Raw genomic sequence first — 19,427 nt, 5'->3', positions numbered from 1 at the left:
AAAACGAAACTAAATACATGCTGTTCCCCCTATTTTTTTGGGCCACAAAGCCTATGCAGACAGCTGCAGGCTGATTACCAGGTGGTACATATATGGCCGCAGATGTCTGCGTTGCCTTTCTGGCTCTAAAAAAAAGGGGGACCCCCCCAAAAAAATGACGTTGGGGTCCCCCATATTTTAGGGCCAGAAAGACTAAGCAGACAACTGCAAACTGATATTTCCAACCTGGGAAGAGGTTAATATCCATGTCCCCTTTCCCAGGCTATGAAGATCAGCCCACAGCTGTCTGCGTTGCCTTTCTGGCTCTAAAAAAAAGGGGGACCCCCCAAAAAAAATGACGTGGGGGTCACCCATATTTTAGAGCCAGAAAGGCTACGCAGACAGGTGCGGGCTGATATTCATAGCCGAAGAAGGGGTCATGGATATTGCCCCCCCTGGCTACAAATATCAGGTCGCAGCGGCCCCAGAAATGGCGCATCAATAAGATGCACCAATTCTGGCACTTAGCCCCTCTCTTCCCACTCCCGCACTGCGTCGGCGGGATGTGGGGTAATAAAGGGGTTAATGTCACCTTTGATCGGTGACATTAAGCCCGGTTAATAATGGAGAGGCGTCAATTAGACGCCGATCCATTATTAATCCAATTATAAAGAATAGAAAAAAACACACAGACACATTAATATTAATTTTTAATCAAATAAAAACCACTGTTTTTGACAAAATTTTATTGCACGCTCATTCCATTTGCGATGCCATCGATCACCTAGAGAAAGATAAAATAACAAACCAATTAGATACCTACCGTTCCATCGCAGTCCATTTAAACGAGTGTCCCACGTCGATCAATCATGGAGAACAGTCACATCAGCAGATGTGACCATTCTCCATGTCACCAGAAACACACTGACAGGAGCTCTGCTCCTGCAGTGTGTAACTGCGCATGTGCCTACAGTTTACCAGAGTTCAGTGACTCCGGTAACCTCATTTACGGCACTGCTGCGTGGGAAAGGTCACATGCAGCAGAAGAGCCGTAAAGCGAGGTCCCGGAGCGGCCAAACAATGGGAAACTCGCCCGAACGGCGGTGTATCGCCAGAAAACTTCCGAGATCGCCATGGGACCTTTGTTTTTTGTTTATTTTCGGCGGACATCATTTTTTGTTGGGGAAAGGATTTTTTTTTTACTTTATTCAACAACGAGGGGAGCGAGGGCTTCTGGGAACAAGATGGCCGGGCCTGGATGGTGAGTATATAGTATATGTTTTGTGTTGTATGTCATGTCTGTTACATGTATGTTGTATGTAATGTCTGTTACATGTATGTTATGTGTTTTGTTACGTGTTTAGCACTGTACAATTGTGCTCGGTGGCCGCAGGGCCTACTCTCCCATCACATGGCCGGATGGGAGTCGCAGGCCCATGTTGCGATTGAGCACAATTGTCGCACTACCATCGCATGGAGACGCACACAGACAGACACATACATATATACATACATACAAACATACATACATACCAAGTCTATCAAACGCCCCACGTCCATCTCCATGCGACGGTAGCTGTCCATCTTACCAGAAATCTTGTCACTGCACACTATACTCCGCCCACACACTACACTTCCTCCCGCCTTGACATCATTTCCCCCCATTCTGCTGCGGTTTTTTACACCCAAGCCGCACGAGAAATCTTTTTAGATCTGCGTTTTTTATGCGGATTTTACAAAGTCCATGAAGTCCTATGGGTGCGGAACCGCGGCAGAAACGCAGAAAGAATTGACATGCTGCGGAAAATAAACCGCAGCTTTTCCGCGCGTTTTTTTCCGCAGCATGTGCACAGCGGTTTTTAATTCTCATAGAAAACAATTGTACTGTATACCGCAGCAGAAACTGCAGCGATTCCGCAGGACAAAAACCGCTGCGGAACCGCAGCAGAATCCGCAGCGTGTGCACACAGCCTCAAGATGATTTTCATCATGCGGTAATTATTTAGTTTCAAATGCAGCGTAATACAATAAATAAGAGGGGTGGTATTGTGTTTAACCCTTTTCTGACATCAGACGTACTATTCCGTCCATGTGCCCTGGGCCAATTTGACCATTGACGGAATAGTATCGGCGATCGGCCGCGCACACGGGTGGTGTGTGGCCGATCGCGGCCAGGTGCCACCTGATTCTCACAGCTGACACCCAGCACTAAGTGCCAGGAGCAGTCACAGACCGCTCCCGGCATTTTAACCCCCAAAATACTGCAATCGAACACGATCACAGCATTCCAGGAGCAGGCAGAGGGCTGACAGTCCCTCTGCCTTTGGATCGGAGACCCCACAACGTGATGCGAGGTCGCGATCACTGCCATGGTAACCTGATGTTGCCATGAACAGAGCTAAGAAACTTCCTGGTCATGCGCAGTGCAAGTCAGGCAGTCTCTCAGTGTCAGGGCACTGAGTGCAGCGCTGACAGCTTCTATAGCAGGGGTGGGGAACCTCAGGCCCCAGGGCCATTTACGGCCCTCGATGACCTTTTATCAGGCCCCCGAGCAGATTCTCAGGGACTGCATTCTTGGGCAGGGAGCTGTATTTTGATTGCCACAAGCTCATTAATTTCTTCTTGCTCTGTTAGCACACACACGCAGTGTTCACTACTGAACATTGAAGGGCATGCAATGAAAGATTAAGTCATGAAACCAGTGCCAGAGTCAGGATGTACTTTGTGGGCGGAGCTTGTACGGCCCCCGAAGGATGGCATAAATAGCCAAATGGCCCTTGGAAGAAAGAAGATTCCCACCCCTGTTCTATAGCATGGGGATGCTGCTTCACCGGGCCCAGTTTATACCGTGGGCGTATGGCCGGACGTGAGCACCTATATGTGTATATATATAAATATAACTTCTTCGACCGACTAAGGTCAGTACCAGGGTGATAACCCAGTGTGAACACCCCCTTTGTACTCTGCTCTGTTTTGTTTCTAGTAGCCCTAGTGCAGTATGAAATAGTTTTTAACAGATACTAGACAGATTCTAGATACACCCTCCGAATTGGTTAGACCGGACAATACACACAGACAATTAAGGAATTATATACCTGACCGGGTCCGTAGGCTCAGGACTTTCAAACGTGGTCAGTTAAGGGTTCAGAGAAGACAGCCAGCTATCTCCTCCCAGCCGGACGTGAATACAGAGGGGTAGGTAAGATGATATATTTTCTCACCTGGTCTCGAGCTGCAGCCTCGTCCTGCTGGAAAGACGTCCGTCCTGGGGGAGATTTTGTTGCGGCTGTGATCATCTGGTATCGTCCTGAGCCCCACTGTTTGAGCGCCAACTGTTGATTTCTATGGATTCTGCCGCACTAGGGTGTGGCCCGTCTTAATTGTCTGTGGCCGAATTGGATCTCTGGCAGAGATTATACGTGCACGGAGAAAAGAATACACAAGACAAGGTGTATCATGTCAATATGATTCTTCTCTATCTTTAATCCAAGGTGTACAGTTTTTATAACAGAAATCGCGCTGTCTCATTGTGTTACATCATGGGTGCATTTCCAAATTACTGTTTACCCCAAATAGTAAATTAGTATTGCTCTCGTGGGATCTCATATGTTCCCATATCGCTACATAGTCATTATGTACATAATTATCGTCTTCTAGCCCGATCCACCCTAGTCCACCCAGTATTACATGAAGCCTAGGTGGGTTATACAATACAGAAACAATTCTCAGAAAATCGGAAGTATCTTAAAGTTACATGAGCCCAATATTCAGCAAAGCGTCTATATAGTGGTGCAGTTTTGATTCTTGTATATATTCATATGCCATATATTTTCCCCTTAACAGTGTGGGTTGAGGTGGGCCCGCAGAGTGAAGTCAAAATGGCCAACAAGTGCTAAGCATCTTTGGAAACTCCTTCAAGACAGGTGGAAGACAATTTCCAAGGAGTAACTGGAACCATCAGTGTGCTAAGCATTTCATAAAATTAAAAGATGTCAAATTTCTATATCCGAGAAGTAATGCAAATAAAGAAAACTGTTTGAATGCGGTATTTTTTTTGGGGGTCAACCTACCTTCGCAATGTCCAGCTGGAGATGAGAAATTGAAGCTCTTGAAAGTATGGAAATGTTCTGCTGGTTGGGGATGCGCCACTTTTTTGACAGCTGACAAGGAATTTGTTAAATCTGTCCCGAACCGAACGCCATCGTTGTTTTACATCACTGTCTACAAAAGAAAGACAACAACATTTTTACCACCTTTTTTGCTTTATTAACACGTGATAACAAAAATAATCCTGAAAAAGTTAGTTACCAATTTGTGACTGTGTGGCTTTTGGAAAGCAGTGCCAGTCAGGGTACAGATCACTCAAAATTTTGCTCCAGCAACGATCCCTGTTGCCACGGTCTTTGTGCAGCCTGTCTGCTGGGTCCCAAAGGGCTGGGAAATCACGCACCTACACACAAATAGAAAATGGAATTAGGAACTATATCAGTTACACTAATAAAAATCTAAAAAACAAACATTTACATATAAGCCCTACCCATGGCCTAACCATAATCACATGCCTAACCCAAAGTCAACCTAATCCCCAGACATAATTATCTTTGTAACATAATGTGTTAAAATCATGTAATTTTTTAGTTACAAGTGTAGAATTCTGTTATATTTGTTTTTAATAGCCAAAGTAAAATGTGTAACAACTAATTTAGGTAGTGAGCACTGATATTGTATTGCTACAAAAACTAGCCATACGTTAGCGGCTTCATATTTTTAGAATGTGAGTGAGGGGATAATACTCATTGCCTTTTCATAGGCTATTAATATCAGCCCGCAGTTGTCTGCGTTTCCTTTCTGAGTGCAAACTTGTATGTAGATGCAACGTCCCCCCTATATTTTGGTGCCAGAAAGGCAAAGCAGACAACTATGGGATGGTAAATGGAGGCTGGGTTGGGGTTCATAAACATGGCCTGTTTCGAGGCTCTGATTGGCCACAGTTGTATGCATTTCTTTTCTGGCTGTAAAATTCATGGGAGGCCTAAAAAACTATTGACGTGGGGTCCCCCTATATTTTCGGCTCAGAAAGGCAAAGCAGACAGCTGTGGCCTAGGCCCCATCACACTAAGCGACTTAGGCCTGTTTCACACTTCCGTTTTTGTGTCCGCCAAACGGATCCGTTTCCGTTTTTTTGACGGAAACTGATGCAAACGGATCCGTTTTTAAAAAACGGATCCGTTTTTTTGACGGATCCGCGGTAACCACTAATGGAAGTCTATGGGACAAAAAAAACGGATCCTGCAAAAAAATGGCGGATCCGTTTTTTTACGGAAACCAACGGATTTTGACGGATTTGAAAAAACGGAAGTGTGAAACAGGCCTTACCAGCGATCCCGACACCGATATCAAGGTGTCAGGATCACTAGTAAGTCGCTATGTGATCGCTGGTGAGCTGTCACACAGGCAGCTTCACCAGCGATCAGCACAGCAATGCCGAGCGTACGGCATCGCTGGCCACCCGTTAAAAATTGAATTAAAATAAAAAATATTGTTATTCTCACCTTCCGATGTCCCGCGCAGTCTTCCGGCCTCTCTTGACGCTCCGGTCCCAGTGATCCTTTGCGAGAATGACCGCGAGAATGTCACGGTCTCGCGGCAGCGACGTCTCGCGGTCATTCGTGCAAAGGATCACTGGGACCGGAGCGTGGAGAGAGGCCGGAAGACTGCGCGGGACGTCGGAAGGTGAGAATAACAATATTTTTTCGGGTTTTTTTTTTTTTAAACCTGATCGCTGGTCTCCCGCCTGTCACACACAGCGATGCGTGCTGGCCAGCGGGAGACCAGCGACCAAAGAAATGTCCAGAGGTTTCTTGCAGCGATCAGCGATACCAGCAGGGGGGCCGCTCGCTGATCGCTGTCACACACAGCGATCTCGCTGGTGAGATCGCTGTTACGTCACAAAAGTTGTGACTCTGCAGCGATCTCGCTACCGAGATCACTTAGTGTGACGGGGCCTTAATATCTCAAGCCAGGGAACAGGGTATTTGTGAGTAGCTTATCTTGCTATTTAAAAAAATAACCAAAAACGAAACTAAATACATGCTGTTCCCCCTATTTTTTTGGGCCACAAAGCCTATGCAGACAGCTGCAGGCTGATTACCAGGTGGTACATATATGGCCGCAGATGTCTGCGTTGCCTTTCTGGCTCTAAAAAAAAGGGGGACCCCCCAAAAAAAATGACGTTGGGGTCCCCCATATTTTAGGGCCAGAAAGACTAAGCAGACAACTGCAAACTGATATTTCCAACCTGGGAAGAGGTTAATATCCATGTCCCCTTTCCCAGGCTATGAAGATCAGCCCACAGCTGTCTGCGTTGCCTTTCTGGCTCTAAAAAAAAGGGGGACCCCCCAAAAAAAATGACGTGGGGGTCACCCATATTTTAGAGCCAGAAAGGCTACGCAGACAGGTGCGGGCTGATATTCATAGCCGAAGAAGGGGTCATGGATATTGCCCCCCCTGGCTACAAATATCAGGTCGCAGCGGCCCCAGAAATGGCGCATCAATAAGATGCACCAATTCTGGCACTTAGCCCCTCTCTTCCCACTCCCGCACTGCGTCGGCGGGATGTGGGGTAATAAAGGGGTTAATGTCACCTTTGATCGGTGACATTAAGCCCGGTTAATAATGGAGAGGCGTCAATTAGACGCCGATCCATTATTAATCCAATTATAAAGAATAGAAAAAAACACACAGACACATTAATATTAATTTTTAATCAAATAAAAACCACTGTTTTTGACAAAATTTTATTGCACGCTCATTCCATTTGCGATGCCATCGATCACCTAGAGAAAGATAAAATAACAAACCAATTAGATACCTACCGTTCCATCGCAGTCCATTTAAACGAGTGTCCCACGTCGATCAATCATGGAGAACAGTCACATCAGCAGATGTGACCATTCTCCATGTCACCAGAAACACACTGACAGGAGCTCTGCTCCTGCAGTGTGTAACTGCGCATGTGCCTACAGTTTACCAGAGTTCAGTGACTCCGGTAACCTCATTTACGGCACTGCTGCGTGGGAAAGGTCACACGCAGCAGAAGAGCCGTAAAGCGAGGTCCCGGAGCGGCCAAACAATGGGAAACTCGCCCGAACGGCGGTGTATCGCCAGAAAACTTCCGAGATCGCCATGGGACCTTTGTTTTTTGTTTATTTTCGGCGGACATCATTTTTTGTTGGGGAAAGGATTTTTTTTTTACTTTATTCAACAACGAGGGGAGCGAGGGCTTCTGGGAACAAGATGGCCGGGCCTGGATGGTGAGTATATAGTATATGTTTTGTGTTGTATGTCATGTCTGTTACATGTATGTTGTATGTAATGTCTGTTACATGTATGTTATGTGTTTTGTTACGTGTTTAGCACTGTACAATTGTGCTCGGTGGCCGCAGGGCCTACTCTCCCATCACATGGCCGGATGGGAGTCGCAGGCCCATGTTGCGATTGAGCACAATTGTCGCACTACCATCGCATGGAGACGCACACAGACAGACACATACATATATACATACATACAAACATACATACATACCAAGTCTATCAAACGCCCCACGTCCATCTCCATGCGACGGTAGCTGTCCATCTTACCAGAAATCTTGTCACTGCACACTATACTCCGCCCACACACTACACTTCCTCCCGCCTTGACATCATTTCCCCCCATTCTGCTGCGGTTTTTTACACCCAAGCCGCACGAGAAATCTTTTTAGATCTGCGTTTTTTATGCGGATTTTACAAAGTCCATGAAGTCCTATGGGTGCGGAACCGCGGCAGAAACGCAGAAAGAATTGACATGCTGCGGAAAATAAACCGCAGCTTTTCCGCGCGTTTTTTTCCGCAGCATGTGCACAGCGGTTTTTAATTCTCATAGAAAACAATTGTACTGTATACCGCAGCAGAAACTGCAGCGATTCCGCAGGACAAAAACCGCTGCGGAACCGCAGCAGAATCCGCAGCGTGTGCACACAGCCTCAAGATGATTTTCATCATGCGGTAATTATTTAGTTTCAAATGCAGCGTAATACAATAAATAAGAGGGGTGGTATTGTGTTTAACCCTTTTCTGACATCAGACGTACTATTCCGTCCATGTGCCCTGGGCCAATTTGACCATTGACGGAATAGTATCGGCGATCGGCCGCGCACACGGGTGGTGTGTGGCCGATCGCGGCCAGGTGCCACCTGATTCTCACAGCTGACACCCAGCACTAAGTGCCAGGAGCAGTCACAGACCGCTCCCGGCATTTTAACCCCCAAAATACTGCAATCGAACACGATCACAGCATTCCAGGAGCAGGCAGAGGGCTGACAGTCCCTCTGCCTTTGGATCGGAGACCCCACAACGTGATGCGAGGTCGCGATCACTGCCATGGTAACCTGATGTTGCCATGAACAGAGCTAAGAAACTTCCTGGTCATGCGCAGTGCAAGTCAGGCAGTCTCTCAGTGTCAGGGCACTGAGTGCAGCGCTGACAGCTTCTATAGCAGGGGTGGGGAACCTCAGGCCCCAGGGCCATTTACGGCCCTCGATGACCTTTTATCAGGCCCCCGAGCAGATTCTCAGGGACTGCATTCTTGGGCAGGGAGCTGTATTTTGATTGCCACAAGCTCATTAATTTCTTCTTGCTCTGTTAGCACACACACGCAGTGTTCACTACTGAACATTGAAGGGCATGCAATGAAAGATTAAGTCATGAAACCAGTGCCAGAGTCAGGATGTACTTTGTGGGCGGAGCTTGTACGGCCCCCGAAGGATGGCATAAATAGCCAAATGGCCCTTGGAAGAAAGAAGATTCCCACCCCTGTTCTATAGCATGGGGATGCTGCTTCATCTGCCTGCCATAGAAGCGATCAGTCTGCAAAAAATGACTGTCCCATAGTGGGACAAAGTGTAAAAGATAGAATGAAATAAAAAAAACATGTAACTAATTGTAAAAATATAAAAAAATCATAATACAAAAGTCAATATTTATTCTAACATTAAATAAATATTTGAATTTAAAAAAATCTAAACAGTAAAAGTACACATATTTGGTATTGCCACGTCTATAACAACCTAACCTATAAAACTGTTCCACTAGGTAACCCCTTTAGTGAACACCATAAAAACAAAGGCAAAAAACAACGCTTTGTCATCATACCGCCAAACAAAAAGTGGAAAAACACGTGATCAATAAATAAACATGGTACCGCTGAAAACATCATCTTCTCCCGCAAAAAAAAGCCCCCATACAGTGTCATTAGCAGAAAAATAAAAAAGTTATAGCTCTCAGAAAAAAGCGATGAAAAAATAATTATTTTTTATATAAAATAGTTTTTATTGCATAAACATGAAAAATGATATAAATGAGGTATTGCTGTAATCGTACTGACCCGAAGAATAAAACTGCTTTATCAATTTTACCACACCTGGAACGGTATAAACGCCCCCCCCCAAAAAAGAAATTCATGAATTGATGGTTTTTGGTCATTCTGCATCCAAAAATCAGAATAAAAAGTGATCAAAAAATGTCAAAAAATTATAGCTCTCAAAATGTGGTGATGCAAAAACTATTTTTACAATGAAAAGCATCTTTTAGTGTGTGACAGCTGCCAAACGTAAAAACCCGCTATAACACCTCATTCACGTGTCCTGATATTTCTGGTACTGGTACTGTGGCGGCGATTGGCACAAGCAGGGGAGAATGATGAGAGTCGTGTTCAGCACCTGGCGCTGGGGAACAGCGCTTACTGTAACGCTTCTTCCCCGGTGCCAATGCGTGTCACATGAATGACATCCATGTGTTTTATGTGTGCCCGTATGCTGGCTGTTTTGTGGCCCACGCTGACATTCAAAATCGACGTCAGCGTGTTTTGCTCATGGACACACGGTCCGTGGAAACACACTGACATGTGCACAGACCCATTCACTTGAATAGGCAAATAGCACTCCGTTCCTCCCGAGTCTCTCCGCATGGCTGCCCAATGGTATAAAATTCTGTGACACACCTATGATGTCTATATGATCACTGCAAACCCTAGATGAATTCATTGAGAGGTGTAATTCATAAAATGGAGTCACTTATAGGGGGTTCTGCTGTTCTGGCACCTCATGGGCTCTCCCAGTGTGTCATGGCACCTGCAAACCATAATAGTAAAGTCTAGCGCTTCTGAGCTCTGCCATGCACCTAAACAGTGGTTTACCCCCACATATGGGGTATCAGCATACTCAGGACAATTTGCATAATAACTTTTGGGGTCCAATTTCTTCTGTTACCCTTGAGAAAATAAAAAATTGGCTTAGAAAATATCATTTTTGTGGAAAAAAATATTTTTTACTTTTATGGCTCTACATTATAAACTTCTGTGAAGCATTTGAGGTTCAAAGTGCTCACCACACATCTAGATAAGTTCCCTGGGGGGGTCTAGTTTCCAAAATGGGGTCACTTGTGGGGGGTTTCAACTGTTTAGGCACATCAGGGGCTCTCCAAACGCGACATGACACGGGCAGACCATTCCATCAAAGTCTGCATTCTTAAACATCACTACTTCCCTTCCGAGCCCCAATGTGCACCCATACAGTAGTTTTCTGCCACATATGGTGCATCAGTGTACTCAGGACAAATTGGACAACAACTTTTGGGGTCCAATTTCTACTGTTGCCCTTGGGAAAATAAAATATTGGGGACTAAAAATGTTTTTAGAAAAAATTATTTTTATATTTTCACGCCCAGACGCTATAAACTTTAGTGAAACACCTGGGCGTTCAAAGTTCATATCACACATTTAGATAAGTTCCTTGGGGGGTGTATTTTCCAAAAAGGGGTCACTTGTGGGGGTTTCCACTGTTTAGGCACATCAGGGGCTATCCAAATGCAACATGGCGTCCAATCTCAATTCCAGCCAATTTTGTGTTGAAAAAGTCAAACGGCGCTCCTTCCCTTCCGAGCTCTACCATGCGCCCAAACAGTGGTTTACCCCCACATATCAGGTATCAGTGTACTCAGGACAAATTGCACAATAACTTTTGCAGTCCAAATTTTCCTGTTACCCTTGGGGAAAAAACATAATTGGATCTGAAGTAATGTTTTTATGAATAAAAGTTAAATGTTCATTTTTTTTTTAAAACATTCCAAAAATTCCTGTGAAGCACCAGAAGGGTTAATAAACTTCTGACATGTGGTTTTGAGCACCTTGAGGGGTGCAGTTTTCAAAATGGTATCACTTTTGGGTATTTTCTATCATATAGACCCCTCAAAGTGACTTCAAATGTGATGTGGTCCCTAAAAAAAAATGGTGTTGTAGAAATGAGAAATCGCTGGTCAACTTCTAACCCTTATAACTTCCTAAACCTTATGGTTCCAAAATTGTGTTGATGTAAAGTAGACATGTGGGAAATGTTATTAAGTCTTTTGTGTGACATATCTGTGTGATTAAAGGGCATGAAAATTCAAAATTGGAAAATTGCTAAATTTTCCACCAAATTTCCATTTTTTTCACAAATAAATGCAAGTCATGTCAAAGAAATGTTACCACTAACATGAAGTAAAATATGTCATGAGAAAACAATGTCAGATTCACCGGGATCCATGGAAGCGTTCCAGAGTTATTATCTCATAATGGGACAGTGGTCAGAATTGTAAAAATTGGCCCGGGCATTAACGTGCAAACCACCCTTGGGGGTAAAGGGGTTAATGGCTAACTTAAAATATGGTAACACATTGCAAGCTTTCCAGACTACTCAGGTCTCTTCAGGCATAGAATAATACAAAATCTGAAGAATCACATAGCACAGACATAATGCAATAGGTAAGACAAATGACGTGAAGTAGAACTATCATTATGGGGGAGGGATAAACAGTGGTGGCCACAAATATTGGAACAGTTCATAGATTAGGAGTGTGAAAGTTTTATTGTCCCCTGATAGGGGTCTGGTTCTGTGTTGTGATGCCCCACAAGGTCTGAGGAGAAAATTCCTTGATATAAAAAGACGTGATTCCATGCGACACATTCATTTCTGTATTGAGAGTGTCAAAGGCTGTCATGAGTTTATACTTCCAGATCCTTCTGTTTCTCTGAGATTTGAAGTTACCTTTTTAATACAAGTAATTTCATGTCCATGGTGCTGTGATCAGGGCTGCAAAAATGTTTTGCCACAGGTAGATCTATTCTTTTTTCTCTTATTGTGTAGTTGTGAGAATTCATCCTTGTTCTAAGTTTTTGCCCTGTCTCTCCCACATACAGACCCCAGTTGGTACAAATAATTAAGTGCACCACACTTTCATACCTTACACCATTCTTAATTATTTGTGGAGCTAAAACATTTGACATTTGCCTGCATTTTTATATCTACACATGGTTTACACAAATTATATTTTCTTGTCTTAACTCTATACTATTTACCATTAGAAGCTGTGTATTTTTGTAATTATCTGTATGTATACATGATTGATTACCACTTCTGTCTCTGTAAAAACAATCCCTTTTAATCCCTTTCCGACATTTGGCATAAATGTATTCCAATGTCGGACTCCCTTCCTTTGATGTGGGCTCCGTCACTGAGCCCACATCTTTTCCGGCACATGTCAGCTGTCAACTACTCCACCTGTGGCATGCACACAGAGATGGGGTAACAACAAGTGTAGGAAGATGACAGTCCATTGAGTCCATACAAGGTGCAAGGCCACTTGATCCGAGAATCACAACCTGGCTTCCCCAAACGTATCCATGGTTCAGCGATGGTCAATGGAGCAGATCTGTTTTCTTCCAACCAAGGCTGAAAACCCCTAGGTTGTTTCCTATAGAATGATAGATCCGTGACCTTCGTGATGGAGCCATGATGTAAATGGCTGCCGTCCTGTCTCTGGTCCTTTTGGGATGTATGGATGTCTTGGCAGAATCTCTCTGGCTGTTTCTCTCTCTGTCTCTTTATACAGAGGCCTGTAACCTATTTGTACACTTAATAAGTGTCCCTCATTCAGTATTTACATAAAGGGTAAGAATGGAGATGAGAACAAGTAGCATTAAATGATTATTTAAACTATTTGCATCATTTTTCCCTCTCTGCTTTAGAAGTCAACAAACTGGCTCCATAACACAATGCATAATTAGCATATCAGCAAACATCACCAGTGATCAAGGATAAGCGCACAATAAAAGTCAATATCACCGGGTTACACAAACAAAAGTCTGTTTTCTTGACCAACTAGAAATCAACACTTAAATTTAAAGCCAACATACAGATAACATTCTATTATTCTTCGTTTGCTAAAAAATAGTCGTCTGGTTAATTAAGGAACAATGCTCTATATCTTCACAATGCCAAAAGTAAAAAAAAAAAATTGTTTTTAAAAATATTAAAAAAGTAAAAAAAAATATAAAAGTTCAAATTCCCCCTTTTGCCCCATTTAAAATAAAACAATAAAAAAATACATATTTGGTATTGCTGCATTCAAAATCACCCGATCTATCAAAATAAAAAAAGAATTAACCCGATCACTAAACGGCATAATGAGAAAAAACGTAAAAAAATGCCAGAATTAAGTTTTTTTGGTTCCCACACTATTGCATTAAAATACAATAACAGGCGATCAGAAGATCATATCTGCACCAAAATTGTATCATTAAAAACGTCAGCTCGGCCCACAAAATATAAGCCTTCACCCAACCCAAGATCATGAAAAATGAAGATGTGACGGGTATCGGAATATGGAGCAATTCTTTCATACTTTACCTAATAAAGAGTTATTTTTACTGATAAATGTTTGTTTTGGGTCGTTTATTTTCTGTTGGTATTTGGTTTATCCTATAAAACTCCCATATAATATTCTCACCTTGAATTTATCCTATAAAACTCCCATATAATATTCTCACCTTGAATTTATCCTATAAAACTCCCATATAATATTCTCACCTTGAATTTATCCTATAAAACTCCCATATAATATTCTCACCTTGAATTTATTCTATAAAACTCCCATATAATATTCTCACCTTGAATTTATCCTATAAAACTCCCATATAATATTCTCACCTTGAATTTATCCTATAAAACTCCCATATAATATTCTCACCTTGAATTTATCCTATAAAACTCCCATATAATATTCTCACCTTGAATTTATCCTATAAAACTCCCATATAATATTCCATCTTGAACGCACGCCGCGTGCATCATGTTTTTGTACAATTGTGAATAATATATATAGGTTCTCCTCGTCTGAGTTATTTTTCATTGTCAACAAAATACGATTTTCCTGTAATTCATTTCTCACACTCTAGGTATAATAATGACTTTTCCCTGTGTTGGATTTTTGATGTTTAAAAAGGTTGTCGGTATCTGCTTTCTTGGGTCTCTTGAGGTTGCTACATGATGTGAGCCCTGTGCCCAATCAGCGCTGACGTCACTGTCCCCACCTTCGGACAAATCAAGCATCATGAGGCCGTCAGAGAGCAGCTGCAGCCCTGGCTTCCTGTTCATGTTCAATATGTCCAAAGGAAGGAGCAGTGAAGCTGATGCTGATTGGGCGCAGGGCTCGTGTGATGTGAGAACCTCACATAAGCCTCGGGACAGTGAGTCTCAACACCACTGAAGTGGAGCCGGCACGCCAGCGGAGTATGAGTGTTTTTATTTTAATGAGGCCAAACATAAGGAATGAGTTCACGGAGAAAAAAAATATATATACCGTGTTTTTTGGACTATAAGACGCACCTAGGTTTAGAGGAAATTAGGAAAAAAAAATTGAAGCAAAAAATGTGGTTAATTCTGTACTTAATATCCCTTATCCTGGTATATATGGTCCCCTCATCCCTATTCTGATACACATGGCCCCCTCATCCCTACCCTGGTATACATAGATCCCTCATCCCTATCCTAGTATGCATGGCCCCATCCTTATCCTAGTATGCAGGGTCCCATCCTACTGTGGCATGATTGGCCCCATCCTACTCATGGTATGCAGTGCCCCATCTCATCGTAGTATGCATGGCCCCATCCTTATCCTAGTATGCAGGGTCCCATCCTATTGTGGCATGATTGGCCCCATCCCGCTCCTGGTATGCAGTGCCCCATCTCATCGTAGTATGCATGGCCCCCAACCTTATCCTGGTATGCAGGTCCCCCATCTCTTCCTAGTATGCAGGGCACCATCACTATTCGGGTATGACTGGCCCCCCATTCCAGTCCTGGTATGCATAGCCCAATCCTTATAATTGGCCCCCATCCTGGTATCCATGGCCCCATCACAAAACATTTAAAAAAAAGCATTACACTTACCTACCCGGCGCTCCCTTGCTGAATCCTGCTCTGATACCAGCAACTGGTTCATGCTTGTAAGCAGCACATGGCAGGGACATAATGCGTTGCTCACAAGCAGAGCACAGCTGCCGGAGTACTCGCCGTTAAAACTATTTCAACATTATGAACATAAAAAAGTCTTCTCCCCTATGTGACGTCTCTGATGTTTATTAACAGTTGATTTCCAAGTAAAATATTTCCCACATTAAGAAAATGAAAAAGGCTTCTCCTCTGTGTGACTGCTCTGATGTCTAACAAGATTCCCTTTCTGGTTAAAATATTTCCCACAATCTGAACAGGAAAAAGGCTTCTCCCCTGTGTGAGTTCTATGGTGAGTAACCAAATCTGATTTCTGGTTAAAACATTTCCCACATTCTGAACAGGAAAAAGGCTTCTCTCCTGTGTGAGTTCTTTGGTGTATATCAAGATTCCCTTTCTGGTTAAAACATTTCCCACATTCTGAACATGAAAAAGGCTTCTCTCCTGTGTGAGTTCTTTGGTGTTCATTAAGGTTCCCTTTCTGGTTAAAACATTTCCCACATTTTGAACAGGAAAAAGGCTTCTCCCCTGTGTGACTGCTCTGATGGCGATCAAGATGCCATTTTTGGTTAAAACATTTCCCACATTCTGAACAGGAAAATGGCTTCTCCCCCGTGTGAGTTCTCTGGTGACTAACAAGATGCCATTTCTGGTTAAAACATTTCCCACATTCTGAACAGGAAAAAGCCTTCTCTCCTGTGTGAGTTCTATGGTGAATAAGAAAAAGTGATTTTTTGTGAAAACATTTCCCACATTCTGAACATGAAAAAGGCTTCTCTCCTGTGTGCGTTCTATGGTGTGTAACAAAATCTGATTTATGTGTAAAACATTTCCCACATTCTGAACAGGAAAAAGGCTTCTCCCCTGTGTGAGCTCTCTGGTGTCTATCAAGAACCGATTTCTGATTAAAACATTTCCCACATTCTGAACAGGAAAAAGGCTTCTCCCCTGTGTGAGTTCTATGGTGAGCAACAAGCAGTGATTTACGTGCAAAACATTTCCCACATTCTGAACATGAAAAAAGCTTCTTTGCTAAAGGAGCAGTTTGTTTTGTAATGCCTCTTTTGTGACTTTGATTTTTCTTAGTAGTCAGTAATGAATCAGAAGATGGGACCTGTTTCATAGGATCAGATGACAGATCTTTGCTGTGAATGGATGATACTATATCTGGAGTAATAGCAATCACTTCAGTTGTATCTTGTAGGATCTCAAGATCATCAGATTTAAGAATTGAAGATGTCAGCTGTCCCTCTGATCTCCTGGTACAGTCATCTGCTAAGATAAAAAAACAATCATTATTTATTACTAAAATATCCTTTAGTTTTATATTTTTGAACATTTCTACTTAAACTGTCCATAAAAATGGCAAGCTATGTAAAAAACTTTAATTATTTACCAAGACAATGACAGTTCACAGTCTAATAGAAAACCTTGTTGGATGAACCAGTAGTGTGCGGTGTTCAACTGTTTGGTTTCTTTTTATTCAATATTTGGGAGGCAGAATGAACAATCAATGTTATGTGGGAGAAAATAATACCAATTCTCATCTCACAAAAACAAGTCCCCACTCAGGTCCATCATCTGTCAGTGGAAAAACAGAGGTTCCCACACTATTAGTGGATCAAAGGTTGTTGAAAAGCAACAGGGTTTCTATAAACCAATCCAGCAAAATCCGCTCTCACTTCGGAGTCTTGCAGTGTGCGCAAACAACATTTAGGATCCCTGTATTTAGCAATACTATAGTGAGAAGAATCCACTTAATTTTTGGTGTGTGTCTCCTGGAGCACAATCTGGGCACTATGTGCTGGGTAAGAGAATGGCAAATGTGTAATTTTCACTCTCCAACATCCACTGCGTGTTAATTTCCGGGAAGTTGCTGTGGAGTCAAAATATTCACTCCTCCTACACACGTGGTTAAAATTGTTGGTACCCCTCGTTTGATGACAGAAAAACCCACAATGGTCACAGAAATAACTTGAATCTGACAAAAGTAATAATAAATAAAAAATCTATGAAAATGAGCAAATGAAAGTCAGACATTGCTTTTCAACCATGCTTCCACAGAATTAAAAAAAAAATAAAACTCATGAAATAGGCCTGGACAGAAATGATTGTACCCTTAACTTAACCGCTTCATGACCACCAACGTTAGATAAACATCGGCGCTAGCAGGGCTTTGTGCAGCGCGGACGTTTGTCTACGGTCGGCGGTTTTGTGCTCATCGGGACCCCACGTACCTTATAACTAGGGGATTTCACCGCACAACGCTTCCTGTGATCCATGACCTCATCGAGACCTGATTTGTTCAGGTCCTTATGACGTCAGCATCACACCAGCCAATGAGTCAAATCACTAGGAAAGTTTGCTGCAGCAATCAACTTTCCCGGGTGATCTGCCCCATAAAAACGCTGTTTCTCCTCAGATCTCCTGTCAGTGAGAGATTAGAGGAGAAACAGTGTTACAAGAGCTGCTGCCAACAGCTGTGTCAGTCAGCGATTGTGCTATAAAGTAACAATACAGATAAGGCAGGTTAGGGTTAGTGCTATAGTTAGGGTTAGTGTTGGGACTAAGGCTAGGGTTTCATCTAAAGTTAGGGTTAGGCTAAAGAATTAGGCTTTACTCAAATGCTTCCCCAATTATTTGGTCACGTCGTAGTTTTCAATTTTCGGTAAAAAAATAAAAATGAATAAAATGGCCCGTCAGTATTATAGTACAGAGGAGGCTTATACACTTTTATGTTCTGACAGTGAAGAAAGTGCAGTGTCAGATGGCGATGTGGATATCGAGGGCTTTAGTAGCAGCGACAGTGATAGCTCAGAAATGAGCAGTGATTCTGGTCCATCCTCACACACAAGGACCAGTACAACAAGAAGGACAAATAGCGCTTCTGGAGAAATGTCTCCAACTCAGGGAACAATGCCCAGTACTAGCGCTTTCCCTAGTGCTCAGGAATTGCCACACACCAATGTCCAAGGGGCTTTGCCTCTTGATGTAGCATTTCCCAGATGGGAGGCTTCGGATTCGGCTTCTCCATTCATCCCTAATTTTAATGCCATTCCTGGTATAAATGTGGAGGTGGAAAATTTTGGACCAATTATTTTTTTAAATTTGTTTCTGACAGATAGCTTGCTAGAGCATATTGTCCTACAAATTTATATGTGTCCCAATTCATCAGCCAGAATCCACGATCCTATTATGCTAGGTCAAATTTATGGACACCAACTAATGTCCTAGAAATGAAAAAATTTTTAGGACTTACATTCATTATGAGGCTTGTTAAAAAAACGAGCATTCGGTCCTATTGGTCCAACCGCCCTGTTCAAGCCACCCCTATGTTTCCTGCCGTTCTTCCTAGGACCCATTATGAAATGCTCATGAGATTTTGGCATTTTAACGACAATAGTCAATGCCTGCCCAGAGATGTCCCAGAACATGACAGACTATTCAAAATCAGACCCATCATCGAAGACTTGACAGAAAAGTTCTTAAAGCTCTACACCCCAACAGAAAACATTTCCATTGATGAGTCACTTGTAAAATTCAAAGGAAGACTGCACCTCAAGCAATTTCTTCCTTCTAAGAGGGCAAGGTTCGGAATAAAGCTCTATAAAATGTGCGAGAGTTCAATCGGATACACATCAGCTTTTCACATTTATGAGGGGAAAGACAGCGAACTAAACCCACCAGGATGCCCTACTTATCTGGGGACATCTGGAAAAATGGTTTGGGAGCTGATAACTCCATTTTTACAAAAACGCTACAATCTGTATGTTGACAACTACTACACCAGCATACCCCTATTTAAAAGTCTGGTTGAACATAACATAGGGGCTTGTGGGACCATTCGCAAAAACCATCAGGAGTTTCCACAATCATTGGTCAGCAAAAAGTTCTGAAAGGGGCAGTCAGGGGCTTTACACAATGGAGAGCTGCTTGTCCTTAAGTATAAGGATAAAGATATTTTTATCCTGAGCTCGATCCACACAGATGCCACAAGGGCCACTGCAGACCAACAGGGATCCACTACTCCAAAACCTGTGTCTGTCATTGACTACAACAAATATATGGGGGTGTGGACCTTGC

The 19,427-nt window shown here is 42.9% G+C and overlaps 1 protein-coding gene across 1 annotated transcript; it reads right to left on the bottom strand.

The window, feature by feature from the left end:
* Positions 1 to 15,133: 15,133 nt before the first annotated feature.
* On the bottom strand, positions 15,134 to 16,683 carry LOC141082450 (uncharacterized). Its single transcript, XM_073566392.1, has one exon. It carries the CDS (start codon positions 16,681 to 16,683, stop codon positions 15,511 to 15,513), a length of 1,173 nt encoding a protein of 390 aa, XP_073422493.1. The 3' UTR covers positions 15,134 to 15,510.
* Between the last annotated feature and the right edge of the window lie 2,744 nt (positions 16,684 to 19,427).

Source organism: Dendrobates tinctorius, unplaced genomic scaffold (genome assembly GCF_039654945.1).
Source record: "Dendrobates tinctorius isolate UK_male_01 unplaced genomic scaffold, ASM3965494v1 ptg000017l, whole genome shotgun sequence".
NCBI classification, from domain to species: domain Eukaryota; kingdom Metazoa; phylum Chordata; class Amphibia; order Anura; family Dendrobatidae; genus Dendrobates; species Dendrobates tinctorius.
Note: the sequence above shows the minus strand (reverse complement) of the source record. Positions and strands in the feature narration are given on the sequence as shown.